Raw genomic sequence first — 24,595 nt, forward strand, 5'->3', positions numbered from 1 at the left:
TGGGACTACCCTGCAAATACTACCCCGCTTTATAGGTGCCCTGACGTCATTGCTAGCGTGGTTGTCCGTTGATCGGAATGTCATCTTCCGTGCAGAACACGATCGTAGTAATATTAGTTGACAGGTTGTTCATTATATCCCGAATTAGGCACAGGACGCAGAAATAGCATTTCGCTGCTTCATTCCATATGAATCTGGAAACTGCAGTTATCACACAAACTGAGGATATCATGTTGATAAGCAGGGATCATGCTACTCATTGCAACTTTGGTACGACAGTGGGAAGTAGATCACGATCTTCACAGAAGTGACTACTCCCCCTTCTGGACTCCTGTGCTAGATTCACACATCCTATGAAGAGACCGCATAAATACATATGCTCATAAGAGATAATGGACTCTTTATAGCTCTGAATCTGTTTTCGAATAGCGTGAAGCCGTGTAGGGCTCGATGAATATCTCGCCATGATCGAGCATGTTACTTATGCATCCACTCCAGAGTCATCAATAAAATCCAGGAAGTTCGTGGAACAATGAGCACCATACCACACACAGTGATGGTGGGGGTGAGGAAGGGAAGGGGGAGGAAGGGGGTTTGGAGCTACCTGAAAGGTGAAGTGATGTCCCAGGGCCAAAAAAACCTTTAAATATTTCTGGTAGCAAGACTAGGATGAGGAGAACAGTTAGTAATATCTCATGCCGACAGTTGCCAAACTCAATAAATCCACAGCTAATGTAAAGTACGCTAAGTCATTATTAGGAATTTTATGTTGCATTCACAAACGCTAATCGCAAGTGTCAAACATCAGGAATGTTTCCAAATAAGACCAGTGAACATCTTCCAGACAGTCATGTTCTCAAAAGAGGACGACAATAAGTCGCCTTAATTTTCACTTCAGGAGGTATTCCTGCACCTGCGGATACCTGACACAGCTGGAAGCGCCAATTCAACGGGTTTTGCTGCATGAGCTGTACCGAGTGGGAGAGTACTTCTATCTAAAGACGACTGCAGTCTGATTTTGATGATGATGATGATGATGATGTTTGGCTTGTGGGGCACTCAACTGCGCTGTCATCAGCGCACGTACAAAGTCCCAATTTTTACACAGCCCAGTTTTTGTACACAGGTTAATCTAACCACTCTCACGAATGATGATGATGATGATGAAATGATGAGAGTAACACAAACACCCAGTCCCTGGGCAGAGGAAAACCCCCACCCGGCTGGGAATCGAACCCTGGACCCCGTGATCCACACGCAGCAACGCTAGCCACTAGACCACGAGCTGTGGACATGTGTGATCTTGCAGTCGTTTCTATCCACTCTGAACGTTTTATGCAGAAAAATAGCATACCTTGACGATGTGTTTCAAACCTAATGGCGTTCGGCATCGTGATGAACTATATACCGTAAAGACCCCTGTAAAGCGTTGCTTATTTGTGGATCGTTTTTTCTACCGCCATCAGTGCATCCTCCAGGTCCAAAAAAAAAAAAAAAAAAAATGCCCAAGAGATCTGAGGAATGGGTGAAAGCCACAAGGTTTAATTTCTCTTCCGAGAAAACTGTTGGTGTGGTTTGCAATCACTCTAGGTCTTCCTTTAATTTACCCAGTAATACCCTATTCAATTTTAAGGAAAAAGTGAACTTTCCGCTTCTCATTTGTATAAGACTACCACAGCCGCTCTATCTCAAAGACCCGGCATTTCTGCTCCATTTCATAAAAGATTCGAGCGGTCCCGGCTCGACGGCGGGTAACTGAATCACGTAACAGAAAGCTCTTCATACATTAAAATGCTGTACGCCGCACACAGTGCCGAAATTAGATTAACCGGGGTTTGTGGCACAAGCTCAAAAACTAGCTTGTGTGCGGAGGCTGTCTGGCTAGCGCAGAATGTTTGGTCTACACTTTCTATTTGAGAGTGTCATCTAATAGTATACCAACATATAAGGCCACTATCCACTCTGACGACCACCATTAACAGTAAGACTTACTTAACAAGACAGGACGAGACTTATTTTTCTTTTCTCACCAGATACTCGGCCGTTGGTTTGAAGTAGAAGAAGTGCGAAATTTTGCGCTGCAGCCAATAGACCTTTGCGAGACATTCGACTTTTTCCGGAGTTCCGACAATGGCACCGTGCTGTTGAACCAGTCCCTCAGCAGGGGCTCTGAATCGTTCGACCTGAAGGAACTGACAGTTCTGCCCGACGCTTCCTGGATGGTTAACAGTGAGTCTACACATAACATTTATTATTATTATTATTATTATTATTTCTGGTAGTAATGGTATTAGTAGGAAAACATTACTTAATGGGCTTAAGCCAGTTAGGAGATTAAAAAATCGTTTTGCCGCCGGAGTGGCCGTGCGGTTCTAGGCGCTACAGTCTGGAAACGAGCGACCGCTACGGTCGCAGGTTTGAATCCTGCCTCGGGCATGGATGTATGTGATGTCCTTAGGTTAGTTAGGTTTAATTAGTTCTAAGTTCTAGGCAACTGATGACCTCATAAGCTAAGTCGCATAGTGCTCAGAGCGATTTGAGCCAATCGTTTTAAAAATTAAAAGCATTTTATTGTTTGCCTTCAAGAAGGAATCATAATTATTTTGCCATAGGTACTACTGTCACTTTTTATTTACATTTGACTCTTAGCGATTTGTGTTTTTATCATACTTTGCAATGGCATGTTAGTAGTTTCGACAGCATTAGTTCCCTCGATAGAAAGCCGCGCGTAGTAGCCGCGCGGTTGAGGGCGTCATGTCACGGGCTGCGCGGATACTCCGGCCGGAGGTTCGAGTCCTCCCTCGGGCATCGGTGTTTGTGTTGTTCTTAGCATAAGTTAGTTTAAGTTAATTTAAGTATTGTGTAGGTCTAGGGACCGATGACCTAAGCAGTTTGGTCCCTTAGGAATTCACACACATTTGCACCTCGATAGAAAGAAAGGAGCTAATACACACTAATGGTATAATAGGAGGACTCGTTCCAAAAGAATCCGCTGCTGAAAGCTTTGGTCGATTACATTTATAGCAACAGGATTGGTTAGGCAAGGGAAGGAGATCGAAATATTTATATTTCTTCAATGACTGACGTTGTGTAAATATCCTACATTAAATCATTACCACCTCTGTAGTGCCTCATAGAATAAAGTCATCAACGATTTCATTGTCATTTTATCTGACGGCGAAAAAGCGACTCCCATGGTGCTACTGTAAGAGTCTTCTCTTTCTCACCTCGTATTCGTTTTCCAACGCACCTCTACTTGAGAAATCTATCAGGGCCCTTACAAAGACGTACTACTGTTGCATGCCTACGTACCTTTGTTGAGTTCGGAGAAGGAAGGAGTGGGAGAGTGGGGCCTGAACATCATCCGTTACAAGAACAGTACTAAATACCATTTATTCCTAAATAAAGACTAACTTAAAACCCAAAAACCTTAAGATTTAAGATAATAATTTCCTTCTCGGCTAAAAGAACTGCAAGTATTTTGATTAAGACAACAAGATTACACGAGCAGCCAGTTAAATTTAAACTGAACCGTAAATCTCCAGTGCAGCAAAGGCTGCATAATAAATTCGTTAATCCCTAGAAGACTTACAACAGATTTAACAGGAATCAACATCAAATACATTGAATTCAAATTTCAAAATTAGTAAATAATGTGAAGTCGGGCATTAAATTCCCAGAGCAACTCCGGAAGTGGTCGTGCTTTAAACCATCGCCTCTGGTGACACCGCTAAGAAGTGCGCCTCACAGTAAACCGCCCAAACAACTCAGATTATCTGCCTCGAAAACACACATAAAACACAATTTTAAAAATAAGAGCAAAGGCACACACACACACACACACACACACACACATACGCGCCCGCTCACGCACGCACGCACGCACGCACGCACGTAGTCATCCAACAGCGATATGCCAACTCCAGTTCCCCGCAGGTTAAGTAAAGGAATCTGTCTCTCCTAAGACAATTCAGGCAACGAGAAGATTATGTATACTAAATAAACAGTCACAAACAGAACACTTTCCATACATAGCGTGAGTAACAGCTACTGGCAGTTACTCAATAAACACTGACCGCACGGGCGGTCATAAGCAAGTAATGAAATCCAAAAGCTACATGCAATGCTGTCAATAACATTTATAAACCACCTAATATATTAGTAATACATGTATCAAGATGTAGGGCCGGCCGAAGTGGCCGTGCGGTTCTAGGCGCTGCAGTCTGGAACCGCGAGACCGCTACGGTCGCAGGTTCGGATCCTGCCTCGGGCATGGATGTGTGTGATGTCCTTAGGTTGGTTAGGTTTAACTAGTTCTAAGTTCTAGGGGACTGATGACCTCAGAAGTTGAGTCCCATAGTGCTCAGAGCCATTTGAACCATTTTTGAACCATCAAGATGTAGGCATTAAATAAACAACAAGTGACTCGCCTGAAGGATCTTCCCCATGGGAGACTGAACTTAGTCAAAAACGGACGAAGGATTACAGTGGCAATAGAAACGATTTGGAGCCAGAATGTTCACTCGGCAACTGCGATAAGCTAGCAAGCACGCTCTTGGCAACGACACTGCCGGAGGCGCACAGGAGGAATTGCAGAACGTCGGGAGCCTGCTTCCGATCCCAAGATGTCAAGTGCTGTAGCCAATGGGTATTACGCATCAGTGAAAGTTAAATTTTGTTATTTTCGCAACACAAGCTTCTCTTTACTTAGCGACTCCTAAAATGTAGCCTTTCACTAGAGTTTATTCTCAATATATATCTGCTCAGTGACATTGCTATCCTCAGTCAAAGTGAACAACAGTTATAGGACTTTTTGAATGGAATGAAGAATCTAACGAGTGCAAATCTGAGGAAGACGGAAGCAATGAGAAGTAGAAAAACTTAACATCCGAATTGGGAATCACAAAGTAGACGAAGTTAAGGAATTCTGCTAACCAGGCAGCAAAATAACTCATGACGGCCGAAGCAAGGAAGATACAAAAAGCTAAGTAGCACTGGCAAAAAGAGCATTCCTTGAAAGTCGCGAGCTCTTCAAACTTCTTATCTCGTGTTTTCTACTGAAAATCTCGTGCTTGTACTCTTGTTAACTTTACTATTACAGAGATCACCTAAACTTTTTTTTTAATTGGTCCTGTGCCCAACAAATAACTTGCTCTTTCTGCTGCCACTGCTTGATCTGCTGTATTCCATTATTTAACAAAAATATAAAGAAACCTATGATTCATGCTGAGTGTAATGCATGTTTTGCATGGCAGCTCCTGCTGTTGCTGCTGCTGCTGCTGCTTACTACAACTACATATAATTCAAGACAAAGGGTTTGGTCACATCTAAACTCGATAAATGATAACCGAAACAAGTAATTCCTTTTTTCAAAAACTATATTCTGAAAGCGATTCTTTCTCATTCAATTAACAAAACGCTAGAAGCTCTTTAAACAATCGCTTCGTATGTAAATCTGCCTCCAGTGGCATTAAAGCAATATCACAAATTAATCAAACTCTTGAGACAGATTGAAATACTTCTCAGTTAAATACATAGTGAAACAATTCCCTGACAATTACAAAAGAAATCAATGACAAAAATCAATACTTAATCTATTCGCGTAACAATGGTTTCCCTTAAGAATTCAACTCCTATCATTATCAAAATTTCCGTCTGCTGCTACGCACTTACACAAACCCTTTTCTTTAAATTAATAAGCGCGCTGCAAATTATAAAAAATATCAACTCACTACCAAATCCTGTGTCGCTGCTGGCGGACACGGCAGAACGGCAGCTCGGCGACGACCCCTCGCCCAACGCACGTGCGCACCACAGCAGGCGGGCTCCTACCCTGGTTTCCAAACTGCCACTAAATTAATCCGTGCGCTGCGAAGCGCGACAACAATAACTTAGATTCCAGAGCGTGTGTATGCGCGCTGTAGCCAACCTTTAAATCCTAAGAGAGTATTGCCAACTCTCATCTTGGCCAAGAAAATCTACTAGTGACAAACATATGCTTTAATTCGAGGAAGAAATTTCTGAGAATGTACGTTTGGAGCACAATATTGCATGGTAGTGAAACATGGACTGTGGGGAAACCGGAACAAAAGAAAATCTAAAGATTTGAGATGTGGTGCTACAGAAGAATATTGAAAGTAGGTGGACTGATAAGCTAAGGAATAAGGAGGTTCTCCGGGATACCAGCAAACACTCTCAAGAAGAGGGGACGCAATGATAGGACATCTGTTAAGGCAACAGGGAATGACATCCATAATACTGGAGGGAGCTGTAAAGGGTAAAAAATGAAGAGGAAGACAGAGGCTGGAATGCATCCAGCAAAATAATTGAGGACGCACGTTGTAAGTGCTACTTTGAGATGAAAAGGTTGGAAGAGGAGAGGATTTCTTGGTGGGCTTCATGAGATACAAGCACCGAATATTGCAACCTAATGACGCGGGATTTTAGACGAAAGTATCCTAAAATTAAAACAGTCCTGTTTTAAAGTTTTGTTTATATTGTGGTCATTCATTATTAAGTACAGTTGTAGTTAAATAGGCCGTTTCTCATATCGTTTTTTGCTGTAGAACACTGCCAGTCGATGGAACGTTTACCACAAGGAGGAATAAAGACCCGAAAACTTATACAAATGACTGTCCAAACACGAACAGTCGTCTGAAACTTACCGTGTCGGTTCTAAACCGGTAATGCTATTAACAGTGGCAGGTCCCTGTTTTCTTCTCAGCAATAATCAACCTGTATTTTGTACACGGCCACGGTCTCAAAATGTCAGATTTCGACAAAATACCATTATTTCTACCTCGTCCTCCTCCTATGTTTAGAGCATTATCGATTTCACCTCATCCTGTTAGCTAAAATTCGCACAGTTATTTTCAGTCTTCTAATATATTCCACAATCGACATCTACAGTCCTGGTACGGGTTCGATGACATTCTTAAGTGTCTCCCAGCTTTGATTCCACAGATGGACGCCCCAGATGGCTAATTGTAGTCTTCCTGCAGCTATGAGTAGGTCACAGTCAAATCAGACATACAAGCATTTCTCAACTTTCAGAAGCTACCCGTAGTAACGATGTTGTGTATACATTTTATAACAGGCGGCAATTCCATTAGGCACGGTTTCGAATTTGTTGATTTAATCGTGCTGCTTTATTCAACTTTTTATTGAGAATGTTACTCATGTGGACATGCTATCAGCTGTATAATCGATGTAGGGTTGTCAATACGCTATGTGCTGACACGTATTGTACCCCGAGTGATCTAAAGATAGTAGTTAATCAACTGAAACAAATAATCACATTCAGCGTTTTGTAATGTACCCGATCTAGACAATTATAATATTTAATTTTTAAGAAACAGCGTCACAGTGTTGCCAAGTACACATTCTGTGGAGACGTCGTGTCGTTTCATGTGTCCCGAAGATCTGAAGACGATTGCGTTACTTTCCAGGACCGGCTGGAGCTGGCAAAATGCCGATAATAGGAAGTTGGGAGACGCTCTCTCTGCTTAATGTCACAATAGTTTAGTTTGTTTGGAGTCAAATTTTTATCTATCACGTGTCTGTCAGCTGGAAGATTCTACAATTTCAGCTCTATATAGATGAACTGGTTTATTCCTGATTAAATCACATGTGATTGAATGTCTTCTTGTAATATTCATCGGATTGCACTTGACAGCACAAAACGTGGTGGTGGAAAATCGTTGTCGGAATTTAGTCCGGTACAGCACGAACGCTAACTCAACTCAAGGTGCCGTTTTTCCAGTGTACGGCGAGAGCACGTGGAGGAGGAATTATTAATTACCGCTCAAAAATTACCCTATCTGTTATCTAGACCTATTCAAACAAGACTTAAAAACTTTTCTGCAAATAAATTACGCTGTTGTTACTAGTAGGTACACTACATAAGGAAGGTTAGCTGTTCTTTTTTCTTTTTTACAATTTATTGGCTTTCGGGCCGAGCTGATTCCTACCTCGCAATATCAGTGTCAATTATAACAATATGAGTGTAAAGACAACACAACACGCAGTCACCGAGCTGAGAAAAGCTCCGACTTGCTCGGCAATCAAAACCGGGCCCCTTTGCTTAACAAATCTTTGTTTAACAACTACCGAGGCAGACTACGTTCAGGTCTCCGACACTGTTGCTGAATGATCAACTTGTGTGCTGTGTAAGGAGACACATTTTCGATTGCACGTGAAGATGAAACAGGTTTCCGTTACCTTTCTTACCGTGTGAGATATATACTTCATAGAAAACAACCCTCTACCCCGCTGACGTACAGTTAATTTTCCACAGTAGAAATCACACTTTTTAGGGTGTAAATCAACGACGGTCACTTGTAGTGGCCAGTATGATACAACTGACAGCAACATTCGCTGTTAGCCCTTTCACGTAGGATGGAAATGGATTCTGAAAATAAGAAAAAAATGTAAAAACTTCATCACAGTCTAACAGAACGAATATTATGAAAAAAGGTTATTCAGCCTACACAACAGCACGACCACTGAGGTTTTCTTACTATTATATTATTGAATTCTGGCAAGAGGAAGATACACTGGATAACAAACTGCTTTCTCTGCACTAGTATGGGACCATCCAAGATAAATCGCTGTAAAAGAGTTCTCGCCATAACGGCATATTTTTCGAAAAAATATCACTTGGTACAATAGTTCAGTCTCTTCCTGAAATTTTTGATAATGCGTCGGGTGATTGAAACACGTAAATACTCTGCGGGTTTGACTTATGGTGTTACAGAGAGTTGCTGGACTAATAAGGAAAAGAAGTTGAGTGAAATGATAGGGAGCTAAGTTAGTGAGAGAATAAAGTGCTGTATCAAATAAACTTTTACATTTCAGTTATTTTACTTAATAGTAAGTCAAACATCGAAAACAAGAACTTTTAGCTCTGTTAATGTACGAGGCAGACACTTCAGAAAAGCTATTTACACCGTATTAACTTTCCGGCTCTGGTAAACACTCAGTATAATGAGGGCGCAGTAATAGAATATGAAAAATAATTCCACCTATAAGCTGCCTTAAAAACCAATAGAATAAAGAAACACAGTAATTAACTGAGCGCCTTCACAGCGAGCAATGTGTTTAAATACAATTTTGAAACAGATACTGTTAGTAGCTCGCCTTAGTCGGCAACGAAGATAAGTAAAATTTAAAAAGTAGCATTTGGCAAGTAGCAATGACAGCAGACAGACTAAATTAAGAAAACAGAGGACATCGGAATTTAACTATCCGCCTCAGGCAACGAACTACGTTTCAAATGATTTACCAAAACTTACAAAACAGCTCTTCAACCGAGACCTTCAGGAAACAAAGTTCTCCACTGGGCTATCTTTCAAGATTTTCAATTGCTTACAATGTCAAGGCCCATACAGAGCGAGGTGGCGCAGTGGTTAGTACATTGGACTCGCATTCGGGAACACGATGGTTCAAACCCGCTTCCAGCCATCCGGACTACGCAAGCCACCTGACGGTGTGTGGCGGAAGGTACCTTGAGTACCTCTATCGGTTCTCCCTTCTATTCCAGTCTCGTATTGTTCGTGGAAAGAAGGATTGTCGGTATGCTTCTGTGTGGGCTGTAATCTCTCTGATTTTATCCTCATGGTCTCTTCGCGAGATAGACGTAGGAGGGAGCAATATACTGCTTGACTCTTCGGTGAATGTATGTTCTCGAAACTTTAACCAAAGCCCGTACCGAGCTACTGAGCGTCTCTCCTGCAGAGTCTCCCACTGGAGTTTATCTATCATCTCCGTAACGCTACCACGATTACAAAATGATCCAGTGACGAAGCGGGCTGCTCTCCGTTGGATCTTCTCTATCTCTTCTATCAACCCTATCTGGTACGGATCCCACACTGCTGAGCAGTATTCAAGCAGTGGGCGAACAAGCGTACTGTAACCTACTTCCTTTGTTTTCGGATTTATATGATCATCCCATCTTAAATCCTAATGCGTACTCCCAGATAATTTATGGAATTAACTACTTCCAGTTGCTGACCTGCTATATTATAGCTAATTGATATGGGATCTTTCTTTCTATGTATTCACAGCACATTACACTTGTCTACATTGAGATTCAATTGCAATTCCCTGCACCATGCGTCATTTCGCTGCAGAGCCTCCTGCATTTCAGTACAATTTTCCATTGTTACAACCTCTCGATACACCACAGCATCATCTGCAAAAAGCCTCAGTGAACTTCCGATGTCATCCACAAAGTCATTTATGTATATTGTGAATAGCAACGGTCCTATGACACTCTCCTGCGGCACACCTGAAATCACTTTTACTTCGGAAGACTTCTCTCCACTGAGAATGACATGCTGCGTTTTGTTATCTAGGAACTCTTCAATCCAATTACACAATTGGTCTGATAGTCCATATGCTCTTACTTTGTTCATTAAACGACTGTGGGGAACTGTATCGAACGCCTTGCGGAAGTCAAGAAACACGGCATCTACCTGTGAACCCGTGTCTATGGCCCTCTGAGTCTCGTGGACGAATAGCGCGAGCTGGGTTTCACACGACCGTCTTTTTCGAAACCGATGCTGATTCCTACAGGGTAGATTTCTAGTCTCCAGAAAAGTCATTATACTCGAACATAATACGTGTTCCAAAATTCCCATCAGGTCCAGCGGCCTTTCCTCTTTTGAGCGATTTTAATTGTTTCTCTATCCGTCTGTCGTCTATTTCGATATCTACCATTTTGTCATCTGTGCGACAATCTAGAGAAGGAACTACAGTGCAGTCTTCCTCTGTGAAACAGCTTTGGAAAAAGACATTTATTATTTCGGCCTTCAGTCTGTCATCCTCTGTTTCAGTACCATTTTGGTCACAGAGTGTCTGGACATTTTGTTTCGATCCACCTACCGCTTTGACATAAGACCAAAATTTCTTAGGATTTTCTGTCAAGTCAGTACATTCATCTGCAAAGGCCACCTGTCGCCACTCCGCGGGCGTCCAGTTGCGGTACTGGCGTGCAAATTCCAGCCTTCGTCACCGACTAACAGAAGGCAGCGTGGGTGCATGAAGCAGGCGCCTGTTGCGGAGCCGCATACGCATTAACGTTTTCTGAACGATCGTTGAGTAGAAACTATTGGTAGCCCCTTGGTTCATCTGGGCGGTCAACTGCTCTACAGTTGTACGTCTATTCGCCCGTACACATCTCCGCAGCTGTCGTTCACCCCTGCCATCTATGGCCCGCAGTGAAGAACAGTTACCGGTTTTGGATAGCGCCATTTTGCCGTTCACGGCATATTTGTACGTTAAAGACGGCGGTACGCCGACAGCCCGTTTTGGAATGCTTTCGCCCTTGGCCCGAAAGCCAATGGTGATGCCATTTGGACGTCAGATAAATCGTTCGACAATGACTGCTCTGTTTTTCACGCACATACCCTCCACTGCTAGTGCTGCCACCTGCTGTCTGTGATTCGTTATTGCATGTTGAGGCGAACAAAGGCGGTTGTCACATTAATGTGACTGGACTGTACACAACGCTGCAACCTGTATTCTCTGTCAGCATCTGTATTTTTAGTATTACTTATTATTGTCATTAATTCCCCTTAACGATAACGAGAGCACTAAAACACAATCAGTTTTCAAGACACTCTTTTCTGTCTCTTTCTCTTTTCTTCCCAAAAACCACTCATATATTCACTTTATGTGTTTGTTTAAAATCCACACTCCCAATAAACTCTTCCATGTATTGGTCTGCTTTCACTCCCTTACTGGGAAACGGCCTACCCCCCAGTACCCTCTCCTCCCTGATGACCGTCCCTTTCCTGATATCCTCATAAAGGGCTGCCACTTTGCCTCCCACCTTTTTGATGTCTTTTCCATTCCAGATGATCCCCAATTTCATTATTCCCTCTTCCCCTACGTCATCCCACGTACAGATACCTCCACTTCTCCCCTTGCTCCTAGCTTTCAGTACTTGGGCCACACACCAACAGGACATCAGCTTCACACTCCATACTAAACGCAACACCATCCCTGGACATGACCGCATTAGCCATCTTAAACACTGCCCTCCCTCCTTCGTTGCAGTCCTTGCCGCCCTCTACAACGTAATCCTTGCCACCGGCTTCTACCCCGACCTGTGGAAAACCTCCTGTATCCTTATGTTCCCCAAACCTAACAAGCGTCCATCTGATGCCTCTTCCTATCACCCTACATGTCTCACCTTGGTGTTCAACAAGCTCTTGGAATCCATCCTTACCATGCGCATCCTTCACTTTATTATTTATTTATTTATTTATTATTCCGTGGGACCAAATTAAGGAGAAGTCTCCATGGTCATGGAACGAGTCAATACATGATATTATAACACGATATTAGAAACAGATAAAATGAAATACAAAAAAAAAAAAACATATTCAGGTGACAAGTCGTAAGTTTAAATAAAGAAAATCAACACTGTAACACTGGAATTGGCTTAATTTTTTAGCTCTTCCAGGAGCTCCTCGACAGAATAGAAGGAGTGAGCCATGAGGAAGCTCTTCAGTTTAGACTTAAAAGAGTTTGGGCTACTGCTAAGATTTTTGAGTTCTAGTGGTAGCTTATTGAAAACGGATGCAGCAGAATACTGCACTCCTTTCTGCACAAGAGTCAAGTAAGTGCATTCCACATGCAGATTTGATTTCTGCCTAGTATTAACTGAGTGAAAACTGCTAACTCTTGGGAATAGGCTAATATTGCTAACAACAAACGACATTAAAGAAAATATATACTGTGAGGGCAATGTCAGAATTCCCAGACTATTGAATAGGGGTCGACAAGAGGTTCTCGAACTTACACCACATATAGCTCGAACGGCCCGTTTTTGAGCCAAAAATACCATTTTTGAATCAGAAGAATTACCCCAAAAAATAATACCATACGACATAGGAGTATGAAAATAAACCAAGTAGACTACTTTTCGTGTTGAAGTGTCACTTATTTCAGATACTGTTCTAATGGTAAATAAAGCAGCATTTAGTTTCTGAACGCGATCCTGGACATGAGCTTTCCACAACAGCTTACCATCTATCCGAACGGCTAGGAACTTGAACTATTCCGTCTCGCTTATAATACGCCCATTCTGTCTGATCAAACAATCGGTTCTTGTTGAATTGTGAGTTAAAATCTGTAAAAACTGAGTCTTACTGTGATTTAGCATCAAATTATTTTCTACAAGCCACGAACTTATTTCATGAACTACATTATTTGTTACTGTTTCAATATTACACACAAGATCCTTCACTATCAAGCTGGTGTCATCAGCAAACAGAAATATTTTTGAATCACCTGTAATACTAGAAGGCCTATCATTTATATAAATAAGAAACAGCAGTGGCCCCAGCACCGACCCTTGGGGAACGCCCCACTTAACAGTGCCCCATTGGAACTGAACATCACTACCACTCTCAATATTGCGGAGAATTACCCGCTGCTTTCTGTTGTTAAAGTAAGAGGCGAACCAATTCTAAGCTACTCCCCTTACTCCATAATGGTCCAATTTCTGCAGTAATATTTTGTGGTCAACACAGTCAAAAGCCTTCGTTAAATCAAAGAAAACACCTAGCGTTCGCAACCCTTTATTTAATCCGACCAAAACGTCATAGAGAAAAGAGAATATAGCATTTTCAGTTGTTAAAACATTTCTAAAACCAAACTGAACATTTGACAGCAAATTATGTGAATTTAAATGCTCCAGTAACCTTGGTATATACAACCTTCTCGATAACTTTAGCAAACACCGATGGCATAGAAATAGGTCTAAAATTGTCAACATTATCAATGTCTCCATTTTTTATAAAGTGGCTTCACTACCGAGTACTTTAATTGGTCAGGAAACCGACCACTCCTAAAGGAAAAGTTACAGATATGACCAAGTACTGGGCTAACATACATACAACAATACTTCAGTATTCTGCTAGATACCCCGTCATATCCATGGGAGTTCTTGGTCTTTAGTGATTTAATTATTAACTCAATCTCCCTCTTGTCAGTATCATGGAGGAGCATTTCAGGTAACAGTCTCGGAACACTTTTTTCTAAGAGCGCTATATGATTCCCTGTTGGGACTAGGTTTCTATTTAGTTCACCTGCTATATTTAGAAAGTGATTATTAAGTACTGTACATATATGCGACTTATCAGAAACACGGACATTCCTACTACGCACTGATTCTATATCCTCGACCTGTCTCTGCAGACCAGCCACTTAGTTTACGACTGACCATATTGTTTTCATTTTATCCTGAGACTTAGCTATTCTATCTGCATACCACACACTTTTTGCCTTCCTAATAACATTTTTAAGCACCTTACAATACTGTTTGTAATGGGCTGCTGCATTTAGATTTTGACTGTTTCAAACGTTTTGATATAATTGCCACTTTGTTCTACAAGATATTCTTATCCTTCTAGTCAGCCACCCAGGCTGCCTGTTTGTGCTAGTACCCTGTTTTGAACGTTCTAACGGAAAGCAACTTTCAAAGAGCATGAGAAAAGTCTTGAGAAAAGCATTATATTTATCGTCTACTGTATCAGCGCTATAAACATCTTGCCACTCTTCTTCCTTGATAAGGTTTACAAAGGTCTCTACAGCAACTGGATCAGCTTTCCTAAACAGCTGATGACTATATTTAACACGTGTTTCAGCACAAAAATCTTTTAGAGTTAAAATTTGTGCATCATGATCTGAAAGGCCATTCACCTTTTTGCTAACAGAATGCCCTTCTAGTAATGAGGAATGAACAATAATGTTGTCTATGGTTGTTCTACTGTTCCCTTGCCCTCTCGTTGGAAAGAATACGGTTTGCATAAGATTATATGAATTAAAGAGGTCTACCAGCATCCTCTTCCTTGCACAATTACTTATACAATTAATATTGAAGTCACCACATATAACTAACTTTTTGTATTTCCTATAAAGTGAACCAGGAACCTCCTCTAGCTTTAGCAAAAATGTTGTGAAATCGGAGTCTGGGGATCTATAAATAACAACAGTTAGAAGTTTAGCTCTGTTAAATTTAACCACACCTGCACAACATTCAAACACCTTTTCAGTGCAGTACTTTGAAACATCAATTGACACAAATGGGATGCCGTTTTTCACATACATGGCTTCTCCCACACACCGCAAAGAGCTCCTCGAAAAGCTGCCAGCCAACCTGTATCCTGGTAAAGGAAGCCTCTGAATTATCTCCTTATTTAAGAAGTGTTCAGATATACCAGTAATTTCAGAGTCAACATCTATAAGCAGTTCACTAACTTTATCTCTAATACCTTGTATATTTTGATGAAATATACTAATTCCCTCATTACTCGGATACCTAAGCTTTGTCGAAAGTGGTTCCTTTGTTAGAGAGACTTCCCTTAAGTAGGAATACCTATCAGCTGACTTCAATCTAAAAAAATGTGCAGCTCTAACACTCACTACTGCAGGAATTTTCCCTTGAGTGATCCCACCAACCCCACCTATGCTGTCACCTATAAGCTTTGCCAACCTCCCCTTCCCATACCTGTTGAGGTGCAGGCCATGTCTAGTGAAACCCGTCCTGCTGATAGACTCCACCGACACCACTGAAATGTTACCCATGCTTTCTGTCATCAGCGCACCCCCAAGTGTCATGTTATTACGCCTGACGGCTGTATTAAGATGAGGCCGATCGTGACGCTGAAACAGTTCCACGAAATACACATGCGTGTTGCCAGTCTGAGTGGCTATCTTTTCCAGGTCACCATCTATGTTACACTCCCCATCACTATCAGTACTATTACCAGCCCCACCCACAATCACTACCTGATCCTCTTTAGTAAAATCCCTACATAACACCCCAATGTTAACAGTCACCTGAGCCAATCCTGCATTAGGCTTCACAATGCTGGTGACCTGGTACTCACTCCCCAGCACTTCCTGCAACTGCTGGCCTACACCTCTGCCATGAGAACTACCTAACAGCAGAACCTTCTTCTTCCTCTTCGACTTTGCAACTGTTCTAGGCACCGTAACTACTGAGGTCTGCTGCATGCTTCCTACATCTACAGCTACTAGAGATTCCTCTCCACTAGACTCTGACAGTTGGTCATATCTATTGTAAACACCAATAGTAAAACTATCTGAAAATCTTCTTCTCCTAGCAGATCCCTTGCCAACAGCCAGCTCCCATTCCCCAACCCCCTTCTCCCTCCTCATCCTATCTAGCTCCTCCTGTGCGTTTTTCATCTGCACCTGAAGGGCACAGATCTTACGCTCCTGCTCCTCTATCAACTTACTCTTGCTACATAACCTGCAGTTCCAGGAGAGGATCTCACCAGAATGCCCACTGGCTTCCCCACTGCATTCCCACCAGTGAAAATACTTCGAACAAGTCTCACAACGCAATCCACTACTAACGAACCTACGGCAAAGCCCACACTTTTCACTCATGGTAAAATTTTACTTTTTCTAAGTTCCGCTACTACAATAAGATGTTAAAAACCTGACTACAATAATCACAAACTTACTCTACAAGGGAAGTAACTACTATTATTAACAGTATTAATAAACAACAAATGTGAATATAACAAAAGACTAATACAGAAAGAGAATCAAACGTCTAATGACACAGTAATGTAGCTGAAAACAGTTCCCAAAAGGTTCTTCTGAAATTATTTCACCACAAAAAACAAAAAACTCCGGTTGAAGACTACTAAAGTTCCTACATAAACCACTATACACAAACAATTAATTAGTACTTAGCTTTCGATGCGCCGCTACAGCTGAAACTGGTCAGCGCGGAATGTAAACACAGGTAAGAGGTTACGTTGCTTGATACGAAACACTCAAAAATATCAGGTCACAACACAAGAAAGTCAGAGGTGAATGAAGGAACCACCAACACGTCACCTATATAGTAAATATTATCACAAAAACCGTTAAAATATGTATCTGAAACCTAAAAATATATAAAAACTTGGAGGCGATCTCACATGCAGTCACTCGCTTATGACGTCACCACCTCCACCGACACAACCTCTTCCCCAAAACATAATGTGGCTTTATACCTACCCTCTCTGCCTATTACCAACTCCTAAACCTCACTCATCTCCTCTCCGTCCAGCTTAACTCCCGTCGCTCTGTCATTTTTGCCTCCCTAGATCTCGAAAAGGCCTATGACCGCATATGGCATCCCAGTCTCCTGTTTCAACTCCAGACCTACACCTTCATATCAACTATGTTTGTCCGATTGCCTCCTTCTTCTCCCAATGCCCCTCCTATGTTACCATCCATAACGCTGATTCCTGCACCTTTTATCCATCTGTAGGTGTGCCCCAGGGCTCTGTCCTCTCCCCTCTCCTCTACCTCCTGTACATAGCAGATATGCCCCAACCCTCCCCCTCCAGTCCACCTCCTGCTGTATGCAGATGACACTGCCTTCTTTGCACCCTTTCCTACCCTTAAATGGTCCCAATGCCTTCTCCAGAATCATCTTGACCTTTTTGCCACATGGTGTAACCAGTGGCTCCTCAAAATCAATCCTTTCAAGACCAAGGCAATCACCATAAGTTGTACCACTCGCTCCTTCCGTCTCCTTGATGTTTCCATTACCATCTGCACCTGTCCTGTCTGCCTTTCTCTCCCACTCTCACCTACCTTGGACTCACCATTGACCGTCACCTCACCTGGATCCCTCATCTCAATTCTCTCCAATACAAAGCCCACAACCATCTCTGTCTCCTTAAACTCCTCTCTGGCCAGATATTGGGGTTGAACCCCTCTACCATCCTCAACCCCAACAAATCCTTAATCTGTACCATACTCTGTTATGCCGGTCCTGCCTGGATATCCACCCCCCCCCCCCAAAATTCTATAAGTCCCTCCAGATCCTTGAGCTCCATGCAGTACACCTCGCCTTCCGCCTCCCGTCCCCCACGCGGATCCTCTATGACCTGATTCATTTCCCCCATCTGCTCGTTTCCCTCGAACATATCCAAGTCCTCTACACCTCCCGCTAACTTGTTCCCCCCCCCCCCCAACCCCTGGTTGCTCCTCTCAACTCCTGCCTGCTGCCGCACTTTCACCATTGTGTCCCCCTTACCCTCCATCTCTACACACTTCATCTCCTTTCCTAAGGTGGCTTCTGTCATCTACCCCTCCCAGATGATGGCTTCTCTTCCGCCATTTATCCCTCATATCAAATCTGATCCTAGCCTCCCCCTCCCTCCCTCTGTCCTTTTCCCAGGCTCCCTCTGCCCCCTTCCATCCTGTTTCTTTTTCCCCGCCAACCCTCTCTTTGACATCTTTCTCTTCCTTAAGTCCTTTGGCTTTCCCCTCCACTGCCTTTCCCCACTCCTTCTCACATCCACCCATCCCTACATCGGCTCCCCCCCCCCCCCCGAAGTTGCTTTTCCCCTCCTCCCCAATTTTCCCTCCTCTCCAGTCCAGGTCCTCCCCCTCCCCCCCCCCCATCTGCTTTCGTGTTTCCTTTATAATACAGTGTTTAAGTGATGTGTCAGTATTGCGCGTCCCATTTTTTTCTTTTTTTTTTTTTACATGTTATGAACGACACCATCCTGTCACTAGGTGTCTTTTTAACTCCTGCGAACAAAATTCAGACTGTCGCCATGTTTTCTTTAATTGAGCCTGTCGAGTTACTATGTGTTTCAATCAGCATCACCAACCCCTTGTTTTATATTTTAAATTCCGTAACTTTTCGCCCTGTTACAGATTTCACCAGTCACCTTTTTATCCTCTGTTTTTATTGTTTATTCTCTACTTATTATGTTTTTAAACTCTACTGTAGGCTGAAGAGCTGCATATTACACTGCTGCCAGCCCGCTCCCTCCACTGGGGACGGTAGGAATCGAAATTCCTCTTTTCTTCTATATGGATGTTTGCTGAAATTTTTGATATTTTTCTCTATGTTTTTCCCTGTCTGTCGTGTCTTATATCGAGATGTTTAATTTGTTGAGGTCTTCCATGATTTCCTTTACCAATTTGTTTTTCACATTATTAGTTGTTGTTGTTGTTGTTGTTGTGGTCTTCAGTCCTGAGACTGGTTTGATGCAGCTCTCCATGCTACTCTATCCTGTGCAAGCTTCTTCATCTCCCAGTACCTACTGCAACCTACATCCTTCTGAATCTGCTTAGTGTATGCATCTCTTGGTCTCCCCCTACGATTTTTACCCTCCACGCTGCCCTCCAATACTAAATTGGTGATCCCTTGATGCCTCAGAACATGTCCTACCAACCGATCCCTTCTTCTGGTCAAGTTGTGCCACAAACTCCTCTTCTCCCCAATCCTGTTCAGTACCTCCTCATTAGTTATGTGATCTACCCATCTAATCTTCAGCATTCTTCTGTAGCACCACATTTCGAAAGCTTCTATTCTCTTCTTGTCCAAACTATTTATCGTCCATGTTTCACTTCCATACATGGCTACACTCCATACAAATACTTTCAGAAAAGACTTCCTGACACTTAAATCTATACTCGATGTTAACAAATTTCTCTTCTTCAGAAACGCTTTCCTTGCCATTGCCAGTCTACATTTTATATCCTCTCTACTTCGACCATCATCAGTTATTTTGCTCCCCAAATAGCAAAACTCCTTTACTACTTTAAGTGTCTCATTTCCTAATCTAATACCCTCAACATCACCCGACTTAATTCGACTACATTCCATTATCCTCGTTTTGCTTTTGTTGATGTTCATCTTATATCCTCCCTTCAAGACACCATCCATTCCATTCAACTGCTCTTCCAAGTCCTTTGCTGTCTCTGACAGAATTACAATGTCATCGGCGAACCTCGAAGTTTTTATTTCTTCTCCATGGATTTTAATACCTACTCCGAATTTTTCTTTTGTTTCCTTTACTGCTTGCTCAATATACAGATTGAATAACATCGGGGAGAGGCTACAACCCTGTCTTACTCCCTTCCCAACCACTGCTTCCCTTTCATGTCCCTCGACTCTTATAACTGCCATCTGGTTTCTGTGCAAATTGTAAATAGCCTTTCGCTCCCTGTATTTTACCCCTGCCACCTTTAGAATTTGAAAGAGAGTATTCCAGTCAACATTGTCAAAAGCTTTCTCTAAGTCTACAAATGCTAGAAACGTAGGTTTGCCTTTCCTTAATCTTTCTTCTAAGATAAGTCGTAAGGTCAGTATTGCCTCACGTTAGTTGTCACTACGTTAAAAATTTTCTTGGCCAATCTATTTTCGTTCATCGTATGTGTGTATTCGTAGAGCGTTGCCCTTCTTTTCCTGATGTTGTCTATAATCGTCAGCATCTGTTCGTACAGCTCTTTTTAGGTATCTTTATTGTGATCCTCTCTTTATGAATCGGCGCGTAGATCTTTCTCTGGTTTTTCCTCTCTTGTTTTTCCAGCTCCTTGATTTTCGTCCTTCCCTTGATTACTGTTGTTTCTGAGGCCTCTGATAAGACTACTGTGTTGTAGTGTATTAATTTGGCGTTGATGGAAATCCTTCTGTTATTGTAATGATAAGTCTGTATGATTTTTGTCATCCATTGGATGTCGAGTTGAGTCCTATTTTCTGTATAATCTCTCCCAGAAATTTGAAACTTTCTATTTGTGTTAGCTTTACATACTTCCTTGTCAGTGGTTGTCTGTCTGTGGATTTTATGTCAATGTACTGCAGTATTTCTCATAAGATTTGTAGTTCTCTTTTGGCTAAGATTTGGTGTAGAGTCTGTAGAGCATCTTTAGCTTCTTTTCCGTTATTTGTTATCATGACTATATCATCGGCAAAGACCAGACATGTTATGTTGACGGTTTTATCGTTGTATCTTTACCCCGTTGACTCCTTTGTCCCATGTCCTGACTTTTTTTCTCCAAAACTGAGTTAAGTAGAATGGGTGACAGGCCATCTCCCTGCCTGATTCCCGTCTTGATTTCGAATGGGTCCTAGATCCCTTCCATAAACTGTACTTTGGATGTTGTATTTGTTAATGCTTCCTGGATCAGCTTTCTGTACTTGTTGTCCTCCTTCATTTCTTCCAACTTATCGAAGCCTGTTTCTCGTTCTGTGAAGTCATAGAATTTTTGAAGTCGACTAATGTTATTGTGGTGTTCCTGGACTCTAGTGTTGTTGATATTGTTTTCAGGTACCAGCCGGGGTGGCCGAGCGGTTCTAGGCGCTACACTCTGGAACTGCGCGACCGCTACGAATGAATGCATCTGATGAGATATGGTGCTTACTTAGTGTCACCTGTCAGAGTCTTATCTACACGTATCAGGGGTCCTACATCAATCCAACTGCACACGCTCCACACCATTACAGAGCCTCCACCAGTTTGAACAGTCGCCTGCTGACATGCACGGTCGATGAATTCATAAGGTTGTCTCCATACCTGTACGAGTCCGTTCGCTCGATACAATTGAAACGAGACTCAGCCGATCAGGCACCATGTTTCCCGTCATCAACAGTCCCATGTCGATGTTGATGGGCCCAGTCGAGGCGTAAAGCTTTGTGTCGCGCAGTAATCAACGGTACACGAGTGGGCCTTCGGCTGTGAAAACCCATACCTATGATGTTTGTTGATAGCCCAGCACTGAAATCTGCAGTAATTTGCGGAAGGGTTGTACTTCTGTCACATAGAACGATTCTCTTTAGTCGTCGTCGGTCCCTTCCTTGCAGGATCTTTTTCCGGTCGCAGCGATGTAGGAGAACTGGTGTTTTATCAGTTTCGTGATATTCGCGGCACACGTGAAATGGTCGTACGGAAAAAAATCCCCATTTCATTGCTACCTCGGAGATGCTGTGTCCCGCCGCTGGTGCGCCGACTATAACACCAAACTCACTTAGATCTTGATAAACCGTCTTTGGAGCATAAGTAAACGATGTAAAAACTGCGCCAGACACTTGGTGTCTTACATTACCGTTGCCGACGGCAGCGCCGTATTCTGCCTGTTTACATATCTATGTATTTGAACACGCATACCTATGCCAGTTTCTTTGGCTTTTCAGTGTATGTTATCGGCAGAAGTGAGATGCATCTGCATTAATGTTCAAGCACGTAAACTACTGGTCTTTAAAATTGCTACACCAAGAATATGACGTGCTACAGACGCGAAATTAAACCGACAGGAAGAAGATGCTGTGATATGCAAATGATTAGCTTTTCAGAGCATTCACATAAGGTTGGTGCTGGTGGCGACACCTACAACGTCCTGACGTGAGGAAAGTTTCCAACCGATTTCTCATACACAAACAGCAGTTGACCAGCGTTGCCTGGCGAAACGTTGTTGTGATGCCTCGTGTAAAAGGAGAAATGCGTACCATCACGTTTCCGACTTTGATAAAGATTGGAATGTAGCCCATCGCGATTGCGGTTTATCGTATCGCGACGTTGCTGCTGGCGTTGGTCGAGATCCGATGACTGTTAGCAGAATATGGAATCGGTGGGTTCAGGAGGGTAATACGGAACGCCGTGCTGGATCCCAACGGCCTCGTGTCACTAACAGTCGAGATGACAGGCATCTTATCTGCATAGCTGTAACAGATAGTGCAGCCACGTCTCGATCGCTGACTCAACAGATGGGGACGTTTGCAAGACACCAACCATCTGCACGAACAGTTCTACGACGTTTGCAGCAGCATGGACTATCAGCTCGGAGGCCATGGCTGCGTTTACCCTTGACGCTGCATCACAGACAGGAGCGCCTGCGATGGTGTACTCAACGACGAACTTGGATGCACGAATGGCAAAACGTCATTTCTTCGGATGACTTCAGGTTCTGTGTACAGCATCATGATGGTCACATCCGTGTTTGGCGACATCGCGTGTATTCTTCATCGCCATACTGGCGCATCACCGACGTGATGGTATGGGGTGCCATTGGTTACACGTGTCGGTCACCTCTTGTTCGCATTGACGGCACTTTGAACAGTGGACGTTACATTTCAGATGTGTTACGACCCGTGGCTCTACCCTTCATTCGATCCCTGCGAAACCCTACATTTCAGCAGGATAATGCACGACTGCATGTTGCAGGTCCTGTACGGGCTTTTCTGGATACAGAAAATGTTCGACTGCTGCCCTGGCCAGCACATTCGCCAGATCTCTCACGAATTGAAAACGTCTGGTCAATGGTGGCCGAGCAACTGGCTCGTCACAATATACCAGTCACTACTCTTGATGAACTGTGGTATCGTGTTGAAGCTGCATGGGCGGCTGTACCTGTACACGCCATCCAAGCTTTGACTCAATGCCCAGGCGTGTCAAGGCCATTATTACGGACAGAGGTGGTTGTTCTGGGTACTGATTTCTCAGGTTCTATGCACCCAAATTGCGTGAAAATGTAATCGCATGTCAGTTCTAGTATAATATATTTGTCGAATGAATACCCGTTTATCATCTGCATTTCTTCTTGGTGTAGCAATTTTAATGGCCAGTAGTGTAATTCTTGCAGTGTTCCCATGTTGTTGTGCAAATCCTGAATGTGTGTGTGTGTTTCGAGTGACACTTTTCTTTCTTCCCCTCAGGATACCAGGTGGGATACAAGGTGCTAGACATATCCGCTGACGGCGGCTTCCTGTCGCTGGCCTCGTGCAACAAGTTCGCCCAGCAGTGCTACGGCGTGATCCTGGCGCGCGACTTCAACGTGACGGGCCGCGACGCCGAGCTGCTGGCGGCTCACCGCGGCCTGGCGCGAGCCGGCCTCAACGACACCGCGCTGGGCCACCGCCAGCACCCCGACGCCTGCAGCCGGGAAGGGGTGGCAGCAGGCTCAGGCGCCGGCGGCGGCGGCGGCGCAGGCGCGGGGGACGCCGCCCTGCAGCCCGTGCGCTACGACGTCTGACGGCTGACCGCCGCCGCCGCCGCCGCCGCCGCCGCCGCTGCCGGCTGCCAGCAGGTGGTCCACCCGCGCCCTCAAAACAGCAGCACGCAGTACTTGCTGTTACAGCAGGCGTCGTGTTTCACTATTGCTGCAGTTCGTGCTGAAAACAAAAATATGTTGCTGCTCGAATCACAAGTTACCCATCTCTAGGCAAATTAAATTTAGAACTATCATTAATAACGCGTGTATGTCGTGAAAACAGATTTTGCGGCCATCTGTCCACATACAACCGTTTTATAGTTCGGCTGTACTTGCTAACTGTGAATCTCGCACCGAAAGCGCTGTATAATAGATCTGAAATAAAATGGTCTGTTTTACTAGTACACTAAACGCCAAACATAAATTAACTGCACTATTACACCATGTTTATTTTGTAACATAAAATATTATTTTTACGTTTTTTTTTTTTTTTTTTTTTTTTTTTTTTTTTTTGTGTCGGACAATAATGGTTACGAAGCTCGGTTGGTAGTTGATATCCTCGGAAAGAAGATTGGCAAGAAGGGTACTACACACTACACTTGGTTCTTTCATCAGCGTCCCAGAAGAATCGGAGAAAAAAATTCTTCTCAATTCCATTTTAAGGTCCAGTGTCATACCAGATTCAAAGGTTGCTTCGGATTAAATACAAATGTAATATTGCCTTTTCTACAAATAACAACTGGAGAAAAAATTTCATCCATAATTTAAAGTCAACTACTAGCCCACTGCATAATTCTAGTGTCTACAAGATTTCATGTGACACTTGCGG

General features: G+C 43.1%; 1 protein-coding gene across 1 annotated transcript in view; it reads left to right on the forward strand.

The window, feature by feature from the left end:
* Positions 1-24,177, forward strand: part of LOC126251705 (uncharacterized) — a 59,502-nt gene extending 35,325 nt beyond the window's left edge. Inside the window, exons 3-4 of the mRNA XM_049952299.1 lie at positions 2,034-2,229; positions 23,492-24,177. Of these exons, the coding sequence (XP_049808256.1) occupies positions 2,034-2,229; positions 23,492-23,808 (513 nt within the window). The 3' untranslated portion in view covers positions 23,809-24,177. The remainder of the gene's footprint in view (positions 1-2,033; positions 2,230-23,491) is intronic.
* Positions 24,178-24,595: the final 418 nt, after the last annotated feature.

Source organism: Schistocerca nitens, chromosome 4 (genome assembly GCF_023898315.1).
Source record: "Schistocerca nitens isolate TAMUIC-IGC-003100 chromosome 4, iqSchNite1.1, whole genome shotgun sequence".
Taxonomy (NCBI): Eukaryota; Metazoa; Arthropoda; class Insecta; order Orthoptera; family Acrididae; genus Schistocerca; species Schistocerca nitens.